Raw genomic sequence first — 19,838 nt, forward strand, 5'->3', positions numbered from 1 at the left:
CATGGAAAATAGAAGCCAAGCTTTATTTCCTACCTCCAGTTCTCTGTTGCCCAAAAATAACATTTGGGAAAATTGCATCTACATATTCTCGAAGATGAGGGAGATAGTAGTACATATTCGTAAGATGCATGGGGAGTTTTCTGGGGAGGTTTAAGTCTTTCCACTTGATATCTCCTTAAAGACAAAACAAACACAGAGATACATATAAAATGAAAAGCAAGTGGAGAAGCCTATTTCTTCACCTGTTTTGCTCAACTGAACACTGGCAGATTATCACACACAAGGTTATTCAATCAGAACTATTCCTCAGAAATTATTATATGTCATATATATTACATTATATTAAATTGAGAATTTCCCAGTACAACTCTTCCCATTCAGCTGGTGGTGCAGAGCTCCAATCTTGAGCATCCTGGAAACACTATATCTATTTCCCTGTGTCTGCACACTTGCAGGACTGAGTCATCTTTAAACACAGTAAGTAGTTATTTTAAAGGCAGTAGTAAAAAACTGTTTACAGTTTGTTTATTTGTTTGTTTTACATGGTTGGCAAACAAATTTTTAATGAAAGGAAACACAGATTCTGATTAATAACCTTCTTAACTGCTTTTTAAACTTAAATGCTTTCCCTAAAAAGTAACACATGGTGGTTTTCACAGCTCAAGCAAAAGTTCTCAGTTTATTAAAAGTCCTATGGTAAACAGAATGACTACATACAGGCCTTTAAAACTATTCAAGAAACAAAAGGCTATAGCATTTAAGAGAAAAGTAGAGATTTTGTTTTTCTTTACTACTTTAAAATAAAGACGAAAACAATAGAATGTTTATTGACTGAGATGGAAAGTTACTTTTCCCAAGAAATGCATCTAAGATAACTCCCAAAATTTATCACCCTTAAAAGTTATGTACAAGTATCACAAAAACCATCATCAGCTTTATTCGCTCAGCTTAGGTTAAGAAAGGCAGAGGCTTACTGAATGAGCAAAATTTTAAGTTTTTCAACTTCCAAAAGATGAAAATCAGGACGAAAAAGAGATTTCCTGCCTTACAGAAAAGTTTAAAAAAACCCCAAACAACCATATATATGTGTCCAGATATTTGTGTAAGAGACAGAGATCCACAAGTCCTTCCACACTGTTAAGCCATGAAATATACTGGCACTTTGCTGTATAGAAACCACCTTCACAACTTTTCAAGGACTTCTCCTCCTTTTATTTTGAAGTAGTACATACCAAGTATTGTCCAAGGGAGTTTAGTTCCATTGACTACAATAAATCTTTCAATTTCGGTTGTATCATAAAACATGGCTGAAATGGGAAGCAGGTTAAGTGAAAATAAAAGGAAAATTATTCAGCGATTTTAAGAAATTTCCTGTGAACAGATTTATACTTTCTCAAATTTAGCTGACTCCAATAAGAATCAAAAGCAGGGGGAAGGGGAACTTGCACTCTCCTTTACTGCCATTTTGTGCATCAGGCAGTAACTCTTTGCCCACAGTATGTAGGGCCACTGCAGGCTGACAACATGATTCTATTCTAAAGCTCCTAAGGCCACCACCCTGCCAATGCTCAGGCCTTTGTTTATACACGTCTGAACAGTCCCAATGAATTAATATCAGATAAACAGACAAAAATTGGCAGAGGAGAACAGCAGAAGAAACAACTCTGACTATTCAAAGAACAAACACACCTTCTGCTTTCTTCCCCTGCAAAAATCCTGGTTAATGCCCTATTTTAGTCTGATTATCAGCCTGCTGTAATGAATGAAAATAAGGCTTGTTAAATGGTAGTTTTCAGTCACATCCAGACTCTTTCTGAAGTTTCTGAAATTTCTGAAATTCCTCCAGCACAGAGATACCTCTTCTAGTTTCCTTTCTCTCCCCAGGGAAGCTCTGCCAGTCTCAAAGGGGAGAAAGATCCTGCACAACTACGTAATTTATTTTAGGTGACAAAATCAGTCAATGTATTGCATGCAACTACAGTGTGCAGACAAATAGAGATGTACGACAGTCTGGAAGGGAAGGTAACGAAAAAGTTCAATTAAACAGTGGGAAGAAGCCAGATCACTAAACTTTACATGTTGGTGTCCTAAAAAAACCCCAAAAAACAACCAAAAAAAGCAAAAAAAAATCCCTACAAACCTGTGTGATTTTTTGTCACATTCATTCTTCTTGCAACTATATGTTTAATTTCATCTAAGGCACTGCTCAGTTCATGTGATCTTTTTATATTTTCCTTTTCAGCATACAGTAGTCTTTGCTGAAGTTCCAGCAACTGGTATTGGTACATATCTAAGTAATTTCCTGCAATAAGAACACAATTTATTTTCTAAAAGGTAATTTATATGATGGAATGAAGTTAAAGGATAGGTTATGGTCCAGAAGATCACATCACCAAAGTGTATAAACAATAATAAAATTTATCCAGGAGAACTAGTCTGGAAGAGTATTAAGAAGGTAGAGTTCAGGGAGCACAGCTAGATAAAGGTAAATTGAAGACAAAACCAAGACTATGAAATCCATAATAAGGAAAAACCCAGTGAAAGACTGTGAGTTGCTGGGGAAGGTGCTACATTTTTCACCAAATAACAAACTATGATGATCCTTTTCACACTGAAAAGTATAATTATGTAATGGCACGTCTTGTGTATCAAACACTATTAAGAATTAGACATATTGAAAGCAGTCTTCATCTATGAGTTACAAGGTGTCTGGATCATGTTAATAAGTATTACTAAAGATGGTAATACTTCAATAACATTGTCCCTTTGCAACAGAGAGTAAAGAAAGTAGAAAGGGACTTCTGCCTCATTTTAAAATGTTTTATAATGCTGCTTCTTTTATTGGTCTTTTTGTGGCTTGGCTTTTTTCCTAGTTAAATGCTGTTATTTAGAGACTTCTCCCATTCTATTTGTGGGCTATGCTAAGTTTTATCTGTGGCACCTCTCATTTTCTAGGACCCACCATTGTCACTCTGGAAAAGTGAATTTCCAGGGATTCTAACATGTAAAAGGCACTATGAGCAAAATGCAGAGATAACACAAATTTGTGAGGATTTGTAGAGGTGTTTCAAACTGGAATTAACTTGCATTCTGGATAAACAGGGGCTTTTTTATCTACATTAAACACAAGTCCTTAATTTACTCAGTAAATGTGCGATTGAAGACAGAAGTTCAAAACGTCTAGGAAGAAAGCAGTTAGAAAAAAAGAAGTAAACATATAATGTATATTATCATTATTTACCTCATTAAAATTTTAAAAGTTGCTCAATAAAATCCCATTAATGCTTTCTAAAATTTTTGACACTCTTAAAAATGTTTGTAAGAAAGGCATTTGTATCTATGAGTACATTATAATATGGAGCTATGAACATAAATTTAGCATTGCTGAAGGGAGGGAAAACCTGGATTATTTCAGCTTCATGTAACAGGACACTTCTACTTGATTGAAGTGAGCTTCCCTAAGAAAATTGTTGAATAAATTATAAAAAACAACAAAAAAAGCCAAATGGAAGGTCAAAACAGATGAAGAATCTATTTTTAAACAATATAAAATAGATAAAATAGATTAAAATATATTTCAAATTTAAAAATCCATCATAAGACATCAGGCTACGAGAGCTGAACCCCAAACAAGCTAAATTTTTTGGCATACCTAAGGAAGATCTCTTTCATCAGCTACCATATAGGAATACACTTTCTCATTTATGCTTTTCTTCTGTAGCTGTGTTTCCAATGCCATAATCCAATCTTTAGTTTTGGGTTTTTTTCCTTTAAAATGTATATGAATAAAATGAAAACAAAACATTTAAGCTGATTTATGTGACTGGCAGATAACCATCACACCATTTTCATAGGAAGAAAGTGATTCCAGATCAATAAACACATGTAAATATGGTAGAGATTTACCTTAAAATTCCTAGACAAATTCAGAAATATAAGCTAAAGATACAATAATGGATGTTTTAAAATCCAGTTTATAGAAGGAATTGGTGAAGAAATTGCAGACGAATTACAACATCATAGTCCCTCTCTTCATAATTCTCTCAGCTATGCAGTGTCAGTGTGACTCAAAATGACCAGTGTCACCACTGGGCTGACTTTTTGGCAAGCACCAAGTAATGGCAGTTGTATTTGCTTACTTACAGGTGAGCCTACCAAAATGTCACAAGTGGTTCTTGGAAATAAAATGTCAATACTCAACTATCATTGAGTCCGCCCAAAGAAGGTGGCATTTATAATCGGCCTTATCTATTTCTTCAGGCCAGAAGAGGGAAACCACATTTTTAAGTCTTTCAGAACTGAACTCTCTGTTCAGTTGCTAACTGAACAAGATTCTTAGTAATCACTTATCTCATTTTTTTGATGGCTCAGGAAGTAAGGATCTGACACAAGGAACATAATATTCACCCTTGGTGTTCTGGGGTGACTTTATGATCTTATATCCCCAATCGTCTGGTTTATGTTACACATTAAGTTCTGCACCTTTAAGAGTGGCTCTGATAGTGAAGTGGGGAAAGAAGAAGCCGCAATTTGTGTTGAAAAAATACATCACTCCTCTGCATCCTGCTCCTGGACTGTGTTGTCTGCAGCATGGACAGATAGAGGGACAGAGCTTCTCTTTGGCTTTTAGTTAGTTTTAGCTAGCTGAGGCAGAGAAGTTCCCTGGACCTTTTTTTTTCTTTTTTTCCTTGGATCTGTTCAAACCTACTCTGGACTGAAAAAACCCCCAGCCAAACCCTGGGAGCTCACACCTGTGGCCCACCAGGGCCTGGGCCTCGGCACTTTCCAGCACTGGAGGGACTGATAAGAACCTGAGTGAGCCGAGCTACACCACATGAAAAGGACTTTTCCTGGATTTGCCATCTCATTGAACAGCGAGAGGTTTTATTATTTAATAGTATTAAATTTATGTTAAATAAACAGGGTTTTTCCACTTCTCTCCAAGGAAATCTCTTTTCCTGAACCAGTTGGGGGCAGGGGCCGTTTGGATTTGCTTTCTGGGGGGATCCCATTTGGAGACTCTCTCCCAAATTTGCCCTAAACCAGGACACTTGGTGAAGAATTAATTTATTATAAAAATATATAGTTTGAAATAGAACATGGAATGTTCTAAATTTTACTAGAGGAGATGTAAATAAGCAAGATTAACTATTACTAAACTTTTGGCAAAAAATTTGTGTTTAGAAAGCAATATGAAGCTAAACACCCTAAATATTTCAACAGTCATTGAGTTTAAATGAATTTGTGTATATGTGCATGTGGGAAAAATGTTCTTTCAGCATCTAATGATCCACAGAGAACAAAAACAGCTGCTTGCAACAGATTGCTTAGAAAGACACAGGGCACTTTTACAAACACAGTGCTTCCTGACAAGGAGGGTCAGGGAGATGGAGCATTGACTACAGCATGAAACACTCTCTGTGCCCAGCAATAGCCTGGCTTGGCAACGCCTTGTCTAACAATGACTCTGTCAGCAGTGAGGAGTGTCAGAAGAAAACCAGAAAAGAGCAAGGCGAGGACCTGCGGCAAAACTCCAAAAAGCAAATTAAGGTAAAGGAGGCCCTGCAGAGAGATCCCAACCAATAAGTGCTGGGCAATCACCACCTGTAGGAATTTCAACAAGGGCAAATGTCAGATTCCACATCTAGAATGGGGCAACCCTGGATGTAGGGACAGACTGTGGAATGAGAGGCTGGAGAGTAGCACTGTGCAAAGGGACCTGGGGGTCCTGGTCTATGGAAAGTTGAATGTGAGTCAGCAGTGCCCTGGGAGCCAGGAGAGCCAACCCTTTCCTGGGGGGCATCAGGGACAGCATCGCCAGGTGGGCAAGGGAGGGGATTGTTCCGCTCTGCTCTGCACTGGGGCAGTCTCACCTCGAGTGCTGGGGACAGTTATGAGTGCCACAATATAAAACAGGCATTAAGCCATTAGAGAGGGTCCAAAGGAGGGGTCTGAAGGGAAAGCTTTATGAGGAGCAGCTTAGGCCTCTTGGTCTGTTCAGTGTGAAAAGAGACCTCATTGTGGTCTACAGCTTCCTCAGGCGGGAAAATGGAGGAGCAGTGGAAGGCCCATACTAATCTCTGTGGAGACCAGTGACAGGACCCAAGAAAATGGCATGAAGTTGTGTCAGGGGAGGTTTAGGTTAGATATCAGGAAAAGGAAAGGTTCTTCACCCAAAGGGTAGCTGGGCACTGGAACAGGCTTCCCAGTGCGGTGGTCACATCACCAAACCTGACAGAGTTAAACAAACTTTTGAACAACACTCAGGCACATGGTGTGACACTGTGCAAGTCCAGAGCTGGATTAAATTATCCTTGTGGGTTCATTCCATCTAAGCATATTCTGTGATTCTATGTAAAGACTTCTTCCCTTGGCAAGCAGAAGGTGGTTCACTCTGATAGGCCAAGAGTGGTTTACTGAATTTCCCTTCTCGGAAAAGTCAATGGGGCTACACTAGCTACAAGCCATGGGAACAAAAAAGGACCCAGCCACCTCCCAGACACAGTTATAGCACTCAAAAAGTTTTGCAGTGAATTTTCAGCTCTACTGTAGCTTTCCTCTGTTAACTACACATTGGTGTATATACCTTTGGATCCTGTAATTCTAAGATAGCAACATTTTAAATGGTTTTAAATGCACTCATGTTATCTCCTAAAAGATACATTATATATATATATATATATATATATAAAAAGCCCAAACTTTCCAGAGTGCAGATTGAAACTGTTTAGAAACAATACCAATCTCTAAAGCAAATACTCATTCTAAAAGCCAACTGATTATTTCTTTTAGCTCCACACGTATATACTTCCTGTATGTTCATAAATGCTTCCAGTCTCATTAATGATTTCTGGAAATATCTAAGAACTGTGGAGAAATTCATCGGTATCTCCTCCTAGCACTCTAACAAAAATAAAAAATAAAAGAAAATAAAAATAGAATTTGGGGTAGCAGAAAGGAGAGAAGAAAACACTTCAACATCTAGCAGTGAATCTTGTTCCTATTCCTTGTTCACAAGCTACATTGTTTATCATGCCTGAAGACTGTTTCTTTTAGAAATCAAAATTTGGTTTATGGCCTCCTTAAAAGAAAACTATATAAGCACACTAACTGCAAAAGATCTTGTCATACTCTGTGCTTGGAACCACTGCTCACTGTTCAGGTTAATGAGGCATATTGAACTACTGAGGCATGCCTTGCCCTAATAACTAGCAGTTCATTATCTCTCCATAACTGATATAATATACCTTTCTGAATCTTGTTACATGCTTTGCATGCTCAGGTTTTGTGCTCTCTGAGTAAGGAAGGAAAAAAAATTTCCCATACAATGACTCTGTCTCAGGTCAGAACAGCAAGTTCTTAGGCAAACACTTAAATTCAACAATGTGCATTACATTTAACTATTTTGTTTAGAGTCTTACAGCACAGTATTGTGTCTTCCAAAACATTAGAGACGTCTACTCGCCTTTGACAGTGTCCACATCAGAAGCTACAAGGCAGTGGAAGGACTTTGCATTAACCCAGGGACATCAAAGAAAAGCACTGTGCCAGCAATTTGGGGCAGGGGACTTAGGGTTCCTCTATTCCCATACAAGGCACACTGGGAAGAGAACCAGAACACTTTCAGTATTAAAACAAATACACACTTTACAGAGTTAAAGGCAGATCCAAGTTAATAACCGGATTTTAAAAACTCACGGTATTGTCTAACAAACATGGACTCAGTCTTGAGTTTGGCACAGAATATTTTTTACTGAACAATTTACATACTGTATCTAACTGCAACTAGATAAGCAAACTTGTTTCAAAGAAAATACAACTTAAGCTCTAACAATATTTTCTTAAATGTTAGCCAACAATCCTCATTTTAGACTTAAGTCTTTTCCCATATTAGGACGTAGTGAAAAGTCATCTAAAAACATTCAGTCAGAACATCACCATATAGGAAAGCAGTATTACTAAAATAAGTGAAAAGATATAGAAATTGAATGGATATTATATGGTGTTTGCCCATAATTGGTATACTTTGGTTATAAGGTAGTACTCATTCACTTCAAACAATTGCTATTGCAATATGGTTGGTATTTAAAATCCTTTACTTCTCTTTCTGAAGTAGCAACAGCTACTAAATTATACACACATTTAGTTAAATGCCTAGCCACCAACTAAGGTATTTCTGTAGAATATACTCTGTTCCTCAAGACTTAGTGCACAACACTAGGAAAGCACGAAGGTCATATGTTTGCACTTGTTTAAGTAGAGGTCATGACGTGACACTACAGCAAATGAAGAGAGGTCTGAAATGCTCCGTTATCCCTTTCTCTACAAAACGCAACAATAACTGACCTCCTTTTCTACCACAAGATTTATGGCTAAGTTCCTTTACTCTTTAGTCACAGTCCTGAAGTAACAGTAAGAAGCAGCAGAATTTTAATTTAGTAAATTACACTTTGAAGCCAGCAAAACTACACAGTTTTTCTAAGTCTAGGATATGAATTTTGATATAAAATTTTGAACCAGTAAAATACTAAACTTTAAGTGGACCATTTGAGGCTGTTGTATGTTAGAGGGTTTTTTTAATGCCAAAATGCAGAAGAACTACACAAAGAAACTGAGTAAGCAATAGATGGACTGAAAAACTCTTTTCTTATCACACTGTGTATTTCAGCCACATCCTAACTGCCACATATTGAGGCAAAACTGTAATGTGCAATAATCTCTGTTTGGTCTCATTGTCACTGGAAGGAAATGTACATATGAAGGCAAGACATAGCCTACCAGTCAGCTAGGACAGCTGGGAAAAGTGGTGGTTAAACACAGCCTAACAGTTCTAGAGAAGACAGGAAGATTGGCGTCTGTATGTTCAGAAATCTGGATAAGCTGTATTGGCAGAAGTGAGTAAGAGCAGTGTAATTTGAGACTTCCTTATCAAAATTGTCAATTTGCCACTATTTAATTGAAGCTTTGAGCCTGAGTATGCCAGTTTGGACTGGACAGGAAACCTGCAAAGAACTCTGTCACAAATGAGAGAATCTCCTGAGGACCTGCACTTGGCTGCACAGCTGAAACAAAGCATAACATCACAGGCAGAAGATGGCTGGAAATACAAGAAATGTGTAATCATGCTGTCTGGACTAGCATGTACATTACTGCATTTCAACAAGGAAAAAAAAAATGCTTTCATCAGAAATACCTCTTTAACCCTTTGCAATGATGGAATTTCCCCCCCCCCCCTCCCTGATTTGTGGAACAAATTCAAGATACAGATGTACATACTTCTGTCAATGTAATCATAAGAGTAGTTTCTCTCTTGTTCATCCTACCTCAAAGGAACAACTAAAGAAATTCAGGTTTCACAGTGTTTGACTCAAGATGTGTATATTAACATGCCTAGATCCTTGCGCCATAGTATTTCTGCATCAACTTCTAACTCCAGGCAAAGCTAACTTTAACTAATTTAATTTACTTGGACAAAGTATCCCAGAAATTTAGGTGAAGAGGGCAGGACCATGTCAACAAATCAATTCAAAGAGATTTAATCTTGTAACTCTTGAGAGCAACATGAGAAGCACTGCCGAAAGAGATGATCCAATTTACCTCATTGCTGTGACTTAGAAGAATTTCACTGTTATTGAGCAAAGGCACCAAAATTTATTTTTATTCAGCAATACTGTTTCCTCTGAAGAAGCTTAATATAAGTTCATGAGTTTATGCCTTCTGTTTTTCAAGTGGGGAAAATATTGCTACCTCCTTACATTTACTTTATTGTTTTTATATAGCTGTGATTTTATTTTTTTTTATGGATTAGTATTTACAAGGAAAAACAATAGCTAAAATTGTGTGAGAAAATCACTACGTATTTTTTAAATTGTATACTATTTCTCAGAACTCCAAACCTACATGAAGAGTATTTTTGCGAGAGCAAACGATTTTGGTCAGGTGAATTAACAAGAGAATTGTTATTCAAGTTTCACAAGCAGAAACCTCTGCATAATCCTAACAGCCTTTCCTATGCTCAGATACAAACTGTTTGCTTCAGACAAGTTTGGCTTGGGGCCTGCGGAGGGACCAAAAAGTTCACAGCAAAACCATGCAGGACATGGAACAGGAATTGCTGCAGACTGCTTGCTAATAGCAGCCTATGTTCACAAGTGCTCCAGTGGACGCTGAAGGAATCACCACACAACTTTAGATGCAGTATTCGCTTTCTCTGATGATCTGACCATTACCAGCTGTCTCCACAATTACTTTTATCTCTTTTTTTTTCTGGCCACAAAATATCACTATATTTAGTATGAAACCTTGGCTTATATTTATAAAGCAATGGGAAAAGTGACTATAAAAACATTTTCCTAACCACAGTTAAAATATACACAGTATTATACACAATAACTGAAGTCTAGCGACAGTGGTAGATTCTGATCTTTTATTTTTAAGTGAATGAGTGAGTAGCATCTTCCCTGCTATGCCAGTTTGAATTACTTGTACTTGATTTTAGCCTCACAACTCCAAGTCAATACTCAGGCTGCACATAATCAGAAGCAGCACCAAAGAGCCAATTATTTACTGCTGTCATTGACAGTAAACACATTTCAATTCAAATCTCTCAAGCTACCTTAATTGAAAGGCATTTAAAGGTCACTGAGTTAAGCTACTGATTTTTATTTGCACAGGAATTGGGACAGAGCCAATATCTGATTTAAACTTCTAATATTCAAGGGCTCTGAGACTGGACAAACTGAACAATATTTTACAGGACAATTATACTTTTTATGTTATAGAAATACTTAAGACCACTAGTCTTAAGCTTGGGTGTCCTGTCCTAGTCTTACAAAGCTTATTTACTATCCCCAAACCACTGCTATCCAAGAAACAATTAACTAGACAGAAACTTGAAGGAATACTACGGACTACTGCTACTTAGTGTGATAGACTGTAGTCAAAAATCAAGAGCAGCCTAAACATTTCTATGGGCAGAGCAGAGAAGTTAACAAAAGTTAGGAGAGATTTACACAAATGTATGAAAGAAAATGAGCCAGAAAACATTTGAAAAATAAGGGAAAGAGAGGGGAGCTGACAAGCTACAGCAGTACTCAAAGAAATTGGTGAAGTGAAGGGTTAAGTGAAAAGGACATTAGAAAACACACATCGTAGTTTGAGATGCATCAAAAGTGGAAATTCCTGTAGTGCTCTAAGCATGACGATACAGAGCAAATTCAGCATGGCAGAAGGAAAAAAACAGAGGTTTAAAAACATCCAAGTAGATCTGTTTTCAGAGCAAAAGATTAATTTCAAACCATTTTCTTAAACCAATACCCTGTGACAACAACAGAGCATTAGTGCATTTGCAATGCTTCTCTCTGTAGAAAAAGGTAACAACCTTTTTTGTTGTTACCTATGGCTAGCTGTTCTTAAGGTTTTCTGGATGGGTAGAAGGCTTGTCTTCTGACACCCCTTGGGAACTAAGACTATATTTTCAGTAAAATAAACATAACACAAAGTCATTCACTACATACTGCTACTTTCCCTTTTCATTACTAATATTAACTATTTTATTTACACATTTGTGAGATTTATCAAGCTTAAGAGAGTCTTTTAGACTTTAGACTACATATTCATATATACAATGGTCAAAAGTTGGCAAAAAAACCCCAGGTAATAATAATCATCATCATTAGAAAAATTATACCATCTGAGAGGAATTAGTTACTCAGTTTACTGTGGAAGAGGAGCCAACTGTGGAAAGAATAGTTAAGACAACACAAATACGCGAAACACATTATCCCTCTTGCCCAAAACAAACAAAACAAAAACAAATCAAATATCAAAGCAAAACAGCCCACTATGGAATGTCATCAGAGAAACATCAAAAAGAAAGTGAAATGAAAATGTAATGTCAGTAATGAGGAGTCCCAAAACATGAGCCACAAGACAACACAATGGTAACAGCAGATTGGACAAACACTTTCATTCTGACATCTCTTGGATCTTAGCCTCCTAAGACACACCTTTCATTTTCCTTTCCCACTCCTAGCAGGAGTGCCACTGAAGAAAACATAAAATGAAACAACCATATAGTTGACTTAAAAGGCAGGAGGATCAGCACTGCCTTAACTCTATTCAATATGCCATTGTGGGGCATCTCCAAAAGATCTCCAAAAACACTTTTATTTGTTGCAGGAATAATTAATATAAGCAAATTATCTGCTAGCTGGAGTTGTGATCATTCCAGAAATTACTAAGTGGTTTATTCTAATCCTGCATCTATAAAACCAAACCTGTTACAAAGGTGCATGTAGGAAGCACTTAAAGATCCACTATTTTCCCCCACCCCAAATCAACCACCCCTTCACCCATAACAAGACATGTCTGCAAGTCTCGGAGACACTATTTGGAAAGACCTTCTCATTTCCTTTTGGAAAATACCGTCAGTTCTACCTTTCCTATATTGGCTCAGAGAATCTTAGACATGACTATATGTAGATCTATCTGGCATGTGCCATCTACATAACCCACTAAAAAGATAGTGTATCATTATAAAGTTTAGAAATAAAATATAAAAAATCCGGGTTTTTTTCTCTTATTCTTTCCTGGAAATATGCACAGGAAAAAGTGACCATACATGAGGCAGGATGGATAATGCTACTTTATCCTCTCTGACAATAAAATCAAAACCACTTTAAAAGTGACAGCCACAGCAATCACGTTTAGATTTTTCTTTTCATCTTAATGCAAGATGCTTGTTAGAAAAAGAGTTGGAGAAAAAAAGAGTTAGGAAAATAAAAGTTCAAAATAAACTTTTATTGTTTCTTAAATTTAGGGCTGCATTTTTTATAGGGCAAGTACGGCCCAAGAACACAATTCTGTAAGCTGTTTCGCAAGGTTGTGCCTGGGGACAAGCCACGACCCCGGGGGAACAGGCGAGACCCGCATGCTTAACCTTACACGCGGCCAAGTTTCGGAGCCACACAGGTTCCTCATTTGCCCCGCAGGCCTGGAGAGCCGAGTGGGTCCGGAGCTCCGGGAGGTGATGGGGAGACCTGCCGCGCTCCCCGCCGCAACCCGGCTATGCCCTGCCCCGACTCGCCGCCGCACGACGGGACGGAGCCGCACGACGGCCGGCTACCGCTGCCCCCGGTACCGTCGGGCGCGGCTCCAGGCGGGCATACCCAGGCGGGCACACCGGGTAGGGAGCCAGCGCCGCACTACCCCGACGGCCCGGCGAAAGGGGTCCAGCAGGTGCCACCGCGCCCCGCGCTCTTCGTGTCCCAGACAAACAGGACGGGGCGCCACCGCCGCCCACTCTCACCTCGGCTCCCCTGCCACACCGCGTACCACAGCAGGGGGAAGGCGGCGCCGAGGCACAGCGCCGGCAGCACCTGCCCGAGCCGCAGCCGCATCTCCCGCGGGCGCTACCCGCACGACCCACACGCCACCGTCGCCGCCTCCGCCCGGGCAACGCGGGCCAGGCGTGTTCGCGCCGCGCTGCCCTACGCTGCCCGCTCCCCGCGCCGAGGGCCGGGGCACGTCCCGCCTCGCTACTCGCCGGGCGGGGCCGCCAAACTCTCCCGCTGTACATCGGCCTTCCCCGAGGAGCCCCTCTGCACTTTGTGTGTCCCTACGGACGGGCACCCGCCCCTCCTGCCGGCCGGATTTCGCCCGGGAGACACCAGCTTCGTGAACAAGTGCCCAAGCCAATTCCCTCTGTAAAGCCCCTCAGAGCCCTCCCCTGCCCTCAGCCTTCTAGACGCTCCGACCCACACCGAAAAACCTCTTGACTGCGGGAAATATAGACTGTTTTCACAACAAAAACGTCTCGGGCCGGCACTTCGGCAGGTGCTGTTTAGCCCAAGTCATAACATTGAAAGGAATAAGATGAATGTGTCTTTACAAACAGGTGCTGTGAATCTGCTTGTAGATAGGGCCAGAGACTGGAAGTATAAGGAAGTAACAGGAGAAACTACCAGTTTCAGAAAATGTTACTAATTGACAGGGACTATTGCTCAGCCAAGGTCATGCTAAATTCCTGAACTTCGAGAAAAATAATAAAGACTTGATAGAACTATCTTATGCAAGGGGTGGTGTGTGTGCACACACACGTGTTAAGGGGGAGATGTAGTAGGCAAATCGGGAAGCCTGTACCTTCCAAGTACCTGCCAAGTACCAAGCCAGTGGAGAAGGAAAGAGGGTGATGTGGCTGGGAAAATCAGTATAATTGTGTCCTCCAACAATTTGAGAGACCCCATGGGAAATGCCACATGGCCTCTCCTTTTGTTCATGAATAAAGTTACAGGACTCCTCTGTCTCCTTCTTGGACATAAATCTCTCATGATGTGAATTTTTTCTGCACACCATTGCAATGGTTAACATTCTTTTGCTCATTTAAAACCAATGGGGCATTTGTTTGCTTATTGCTTGTAAGATTGTATCAGGAACCCAAGCTGTGTATAATTAATACATGCATTTAGAACAGTCACAGAATCAGGTAAATAAACCAAGCTTTTCAGTTCACCTTTAAAGAGGAAGGAGGGCAACAAGCTGCAAAATCTAACCTGATGAAAGTCTGATGGTACACTGGTACCTCTACACTGGTAAAAGTATTATACTTTAACCACTGTAGCTTGCTTCACACTTGTGCCTTTTCATTTAGACATGCACACCTGTTTACTTTTTTAAGTCTTCAGCAATCCATAGGAAAACAAAAAAAATTAATCACTGTTTAGAATCTTCTACAACATAGTTTTTAAAGGGAATGGATACCTTATTTACCAAGGTTTCTGGAACCACTTACAGCAACACAGTTCTAATAGAACCACCTATGTTTTATAAGAAAAAAATGTTGCTCCTTCTTATACCTGATTAGCAGGTATTTAGTGGCTTTTGCTTTCACATGTTCTGTACCTGCTCACAAATCTACCTTTCATTCTACACCTGTGATAAAGAAAATATAGTTTTCCATTCTCTGTTGCAAATGTGCAAAGGACAGCTTCAGAAATCAGACTGGACTTGGGAAGTTCTCAAAAACATTAAGTTTTTGCTCTCTAAGCTGTTACCTACTTCCTTAATATATTACTATAATTCATAACCTTATTTACACAGAGGACAAAGTATTTTAGATAATTTGTTTTCTGAAAAGATGTTTGTATTAGTAATACAGTATCTCTTCCTTCCTTTTCCCTATTTACTTACTTAACAATTTACCTCATTTTGTACCAAACCCCCAAACCATTTGGGAGGGTGTGATGCAAAGCAATGCCAAATCCCACAACAGTTGTGTCCAGACACAGGTGTGCTGGAGTCCTAAGGTCAGTGCTGCCTTTATGTGCCACTCTTTATACTAACAACAGTATAACTATGTCCTTTTTGGAAGTCTTAGACCTCAAAATTTGTATATCCCTACTCTGGCAAGGTTAGTGCAACCTTCCTATGTTTGAATTATTATATGGATGGGTAAACATCTCTGTTTACTAATTACTTTAAATTATAAATGTTATTATTCATTAAAAATGCAGGAGACTGCTAGTAGCCTGAGTCAAATATACACATGAACTAAAAATCTCTGTGTGGCTCCATAAATTACCATGAAACCTTGAGTGAGAGACCTCACTATTCGTGTCCTATCTTCATTTGTTATAAACTTTCCTCTATCTTCTGTTTCTGTGCATTTGAAACTTTTTACTGAGAAATCTTCCTTAAGCTACACTTTGGATATGCATTTATAATTGGTTTATAAGATGCAGTACAATCACAATGCAATCCTCTTCTTCTACTGCCTCCCCACGACCATTTCCCTTTCCCAGTTAATACACTAAAATCTCAGGGCGTAAATTTTGATGGAGGGTCAATGTAGATTTTGGCACACTTGCAGTAAAATAGAGATTTGGAACTAAGAGGAAAAAATGAGCATTAAAAACGCCCCAAGTAATGAATAAAATATCTCTATTGGTTGGTATTCTATCTCTGATAAAGCCAAAGTGAATGTGTAAATGATGTACTCAAGCAGGAGGGCTGCTGAGGATAAGATTAACAGAAATCTAATGTTTAATTTTAGCTTATGTTCAGAGAGAGTAAGAAAAAAAAGACAAAACTATGCGTGCTAAATGCAAGAAAACAGGCAGGCAGCACAGTGTCTGTGTGAAACAAAGTCACAATTTTCTCACACTGGCCTGAGAAAGTATGGCCTGGGAAATCATAAGGAGGAATCCAAACAGTCTTTGGAGAGAGAAAACAATCTTTGCAGGTGTTGTTGCCTTGTTGTTTTCTTGTACAAAACAGTCAAGGGGTGTTCCCAATTGTCCAATGATGGTGATGTGCTGGGTTTGATGACCAATGAGAGGTTTACTTTTTTGGAACTTCTCGGAACTGTCTATAAAAGAAGATCTGGAAGAATAAAAGGTGCTCTCCTTTGCAACTAAGGCTAGAGAGTCTGTGTTGTCACTTCATTGTCCCTAATACAGTGCTACTCAAGATCATCATATATTTCCAGAAACTAGCAACAAACTGACACAATGAGCGGGAAATATCTGTGGAGACTGCCATTGACTAATTGCATTTAATTAATTGATTAAGGGAGCAGATACAGTTACTCAGCCATGCAGAGCTGTGGTGACCATTTACTTGATGCTCAATTCATAGACTAGCTCATTAACTTAAAATGGTTAGTACATTAGTACATTAAGGTAGTGCATTAAGATTTTCTCAAAACAAAAATCAAAAATCTCATGACTAAAACTGTCATGAGCTTCCACTGCACATTAGAGCAGTTTTACCTCCCATCAGCATTTTTGTCTGTTTGACAAAAATACTTTCTGCATTTTTGTCAAACAGATCATCTTCAAAAAGGCTCTACAGATGAACATGTTGCTGAGTAATCTGTAATACTTAACACTAAGCAAGTGATTCAGTGGACTGGTTCTCCTTACCTGCAAGAGAGAGTTCCTAGGCTTGTCTTTGTGCTTTGTTTCTTCTTGCTCAGATGATTGCTCCACATATTTATACTGTTTACACACACCTGTGTGTAAGCAAGAGTAGAAATAAGAAACATTAAAATAAATATTTGACAAAATATAGGCTCCTGGCTGAGCCAAGCAGTGGATTATTTTGCAAGTCCCTCACCTGCAAAGGTATATGAACAAAGAATAACTAACAGTAATAACATGAAATAGTTGCTCAACTAAGTTTTCTGACTAGTGAGAGATTGACCTGCTACTGCTGGTTATTTGCCCTGCTGTCACCCAAGAAATGGGATTTTAAAAGGTAAACAGATTATGATGTTTACTTCAACCAAAGTCTCTGTGAACGTAAGACTTGAAGGCAACTACTGAACACAAGAGAAAGGTAGAATTTTTTTTAAGCTACAACATGGTATTTTTGACTGTCTTAATGTAATTTATTAATTGACTGAACATGGTGATACAGAAGCCTCTTGCAGGATTCAAATGCTAACATTTGTACAAAATCAAACATGCTGGCTGTTTTGCAATTTACAAGTTGTGAAAAAAATCTGTAAAAAATTAATTAATTTGTGACAGATTTTACTTTAAAATACAAAGTGAAGAAAACATCATATGAACAAAAATAAGTGTAAGACTAAAACTTTAAAACTCACATTTCAGAAGTGCTTAATTTAAACCAAGACCTTAAAATCTGTCAAGCTTGCCTCAACAAATCTAATAATATCACAGAGAAGTGTTGTGCAATGTACTGTCAGCACCAGATACTCTACACATCAGTCCTGGAGACTGGAAGCAAAGAGAACCGAGAAAACAATAATCTTGTATTGTGTATGTATTATTACAGTAAACCACAATAGGAAGTACAACAAATTCCAAAGCATGTAGTAAAAGTTACTTTGGTTCTTAACATTCTACACAAAACATAATTTCTGTTTAAGGATAAATGTAATGAAATGTTTAAGGATAAATGTAATGAAAAAACAGTCATATTGGTATGAAACTATTTAATCCCTTAAAAGATGCCATGGAAAGTGAAACCCTTGAAGCAGCAGCACAGTTTAATTTTGTTATTAAAAAAACAACAAAAGTCTCATCAACTAGAAATTTCCCTGCATCATTTGTGCAGATCCACGCTTTAAAGATGCACCTGCTGGACTTCCTAAAATTCCAGTAGCTCATACTTTTAATGAACAACCTCAGTGCAATCCATGCGTGGGCAAAAAGACTCAGGAAGAACCTGACCACCCTTACATTTCTTCACATTGTTGCAACTCTTCTGCCTTCCCAATATTGAACTAACACCCTTCTGCTGCTGGTGTAGTCAGGACTCCTCTGACAAGAAGATTCCAGCTATGTTTAAATACCACAGCAGCAGTGCACTGCCAAGTTCTCAGATACCTCAGGGAGGTATGGCACAATCTTTTTTTCTCCGAGTATTTGCTCAGAGTTGTTTCATATACAAACTAGGTGGGAGCTGCAGCTTACACTTAGGTCCTGCAATACAGACAATTTTCTTTTCCTCCAGCTTCTGCTACCAGTTCTTAGACTCTGGATCTTAGATTTTTATTTTTATTTTTAAATATATTTTTCCTGCCTGGGGTTTGGCTACCTTGGAACAACTTATATACAAGTAATTTCATAAAAACAGGTAATTTGATAAAATCATCATGTCATCTTGTCACCAAGTAAGAACACTTTTAAATAGAGATAAATACTTTCAAGCTTATTTTCACACAATGCTCCAATGCTTTGAAAGTCAGATTGCTCCCTAAACAGTTACGTTGCCTCTTAACATGCAACATACATCACCTCTCCACAGTTTTTGAGAGTAGGAATAAGATACGCAAACAATTGAAGTTCACACATCAGTGGTTTCCCCACCTGAAACTCTGCACCCCTATGAGTGTAGGAACCCAGAGAGAAGATGCCAAATAAGTTGGTCCATGCTCTGAAATCTTCTGTGGGACATAGGCCATCAGACCTGCTGTGTGGCTTTTGATTTTGTGTAAAAGTCACTTCAATTTCCACACATCAAAAATATATATCAGAATGCGGTCAAGCAAGTCTGCCAGCTTCCTTTCAACACTCCAAATTTTGCATGCAATTCTGTGTTCAACCCGTATTTACTGAAACAATTACAATACAATGGAAGTAGTGACTGAAACTAAATGGACCACTCAGGCTGAACCTCCATTCAGCAAAGGCAAGGCAGGATCCATGGCAACACACTCCTTAAAATCATTACCCAACTGTTGCAAAACATGGGAATATGTTAAAATATTCTTAAGAAAGAAGATGCATTGGTATTTTGATCTTTATCTACTTTCAAGCGGGAGATTTAACTCATGAAACACAAAGGACTCAGCAAGCTCTAGGTGATGTCCAAGTGTTAGGAAAGCAAATTGCTTTTTGAAGAATTGTCTTGTTAAGGTTTAGCGCTGGACATATTTCATTGTTCTCAGACCCAGGAGAGGTTAACAAAGCTTGGGAAGAAGGATGTACCACTGTGGACATAGCAGCTGTCCCACATTACACAAAGGATGCAGAATTTAGGGGCCATAATGATATCTGGCAGAATTCCCAAGACAAGGCAGAAACAAATGAAGACCACTTAGTAACTGCGCTGAAAAGTGCTCCAGCTGCCCCCCGGCAGGGGCAGATCCAGACCCGAAAAACCCACCGGCCCAAAGCAGAGAGACTCAGCATGGGATTGAGAAGAATGATGGGTTTGTCTTTACAAACAAGCTGTGGGTAAGTTGATAAGATGTAGCTATCAGTGAGAGACGACAGAAACAAAGGGATGGATTCCAGTAGAAGATCAAAGGAGCACTGAAAGAACACTATGAATTCCATAAAAGTTAAGAAGGGATTATGCATTGTCGG

The 19,838-nt window shown here is 38.9% G+C and overlaps 1 protein-coding gene across 7 annotated transcripts in view; it reads right to left on the bottom strand.

The window, feature by feature from the left end:
• Positions 1-16,996, bottom strand: part of MGAT4D (MGAT4 family member D) — a 41,023-nt gene extending 24,027 nt beyond the window's left edge. The window contains exons 1-4 of one of the 7 annotated variants that reach the window (XM_015625615.3): positions 16,923-16,996; positions 2,141-2,302; positions 1,233-1,307; positions 34-174 (exon numbers count right to left, since the gene is read on the bottom strand). In XM_015625615.3, the coding sequence (XP_015481101.1) occupies positions 34-174; positions 1,233-1,307; positions 2,141-2,288 (364 nt within the window). In that variant the 5' untranslated portion in view covers positions 2,289-2,302; positions 16,923-16,996. Of the gene's footprint in view, positions 1-33; positions 175-1,232; positions 1,308-2,140; positions 2,303-13,309; positions 13,586-16,922 lie in introns of those variants that run through there. The other 6 variants (XM_033513809.1, XM_015625611.3, XM_015625612.3 and 3 more) reach the window with 6 other exon arrangements.
• Positions 16,997-19,838: the final 2,842 nt, after the last annotated feature.

The sequence above is a fragment of the Parus major genome, chromosome 4 (assembly GCF_001522545.3).
Source record: "Parus major isolate Abel chromosome 4, Parus_major1.1, whole genome shotgun sequence".
Lineage (NCBI taxonomy): Eukaryota > Metazoa > Chordata > Aves > Passeriformes > Paridae > Parus > Parus major.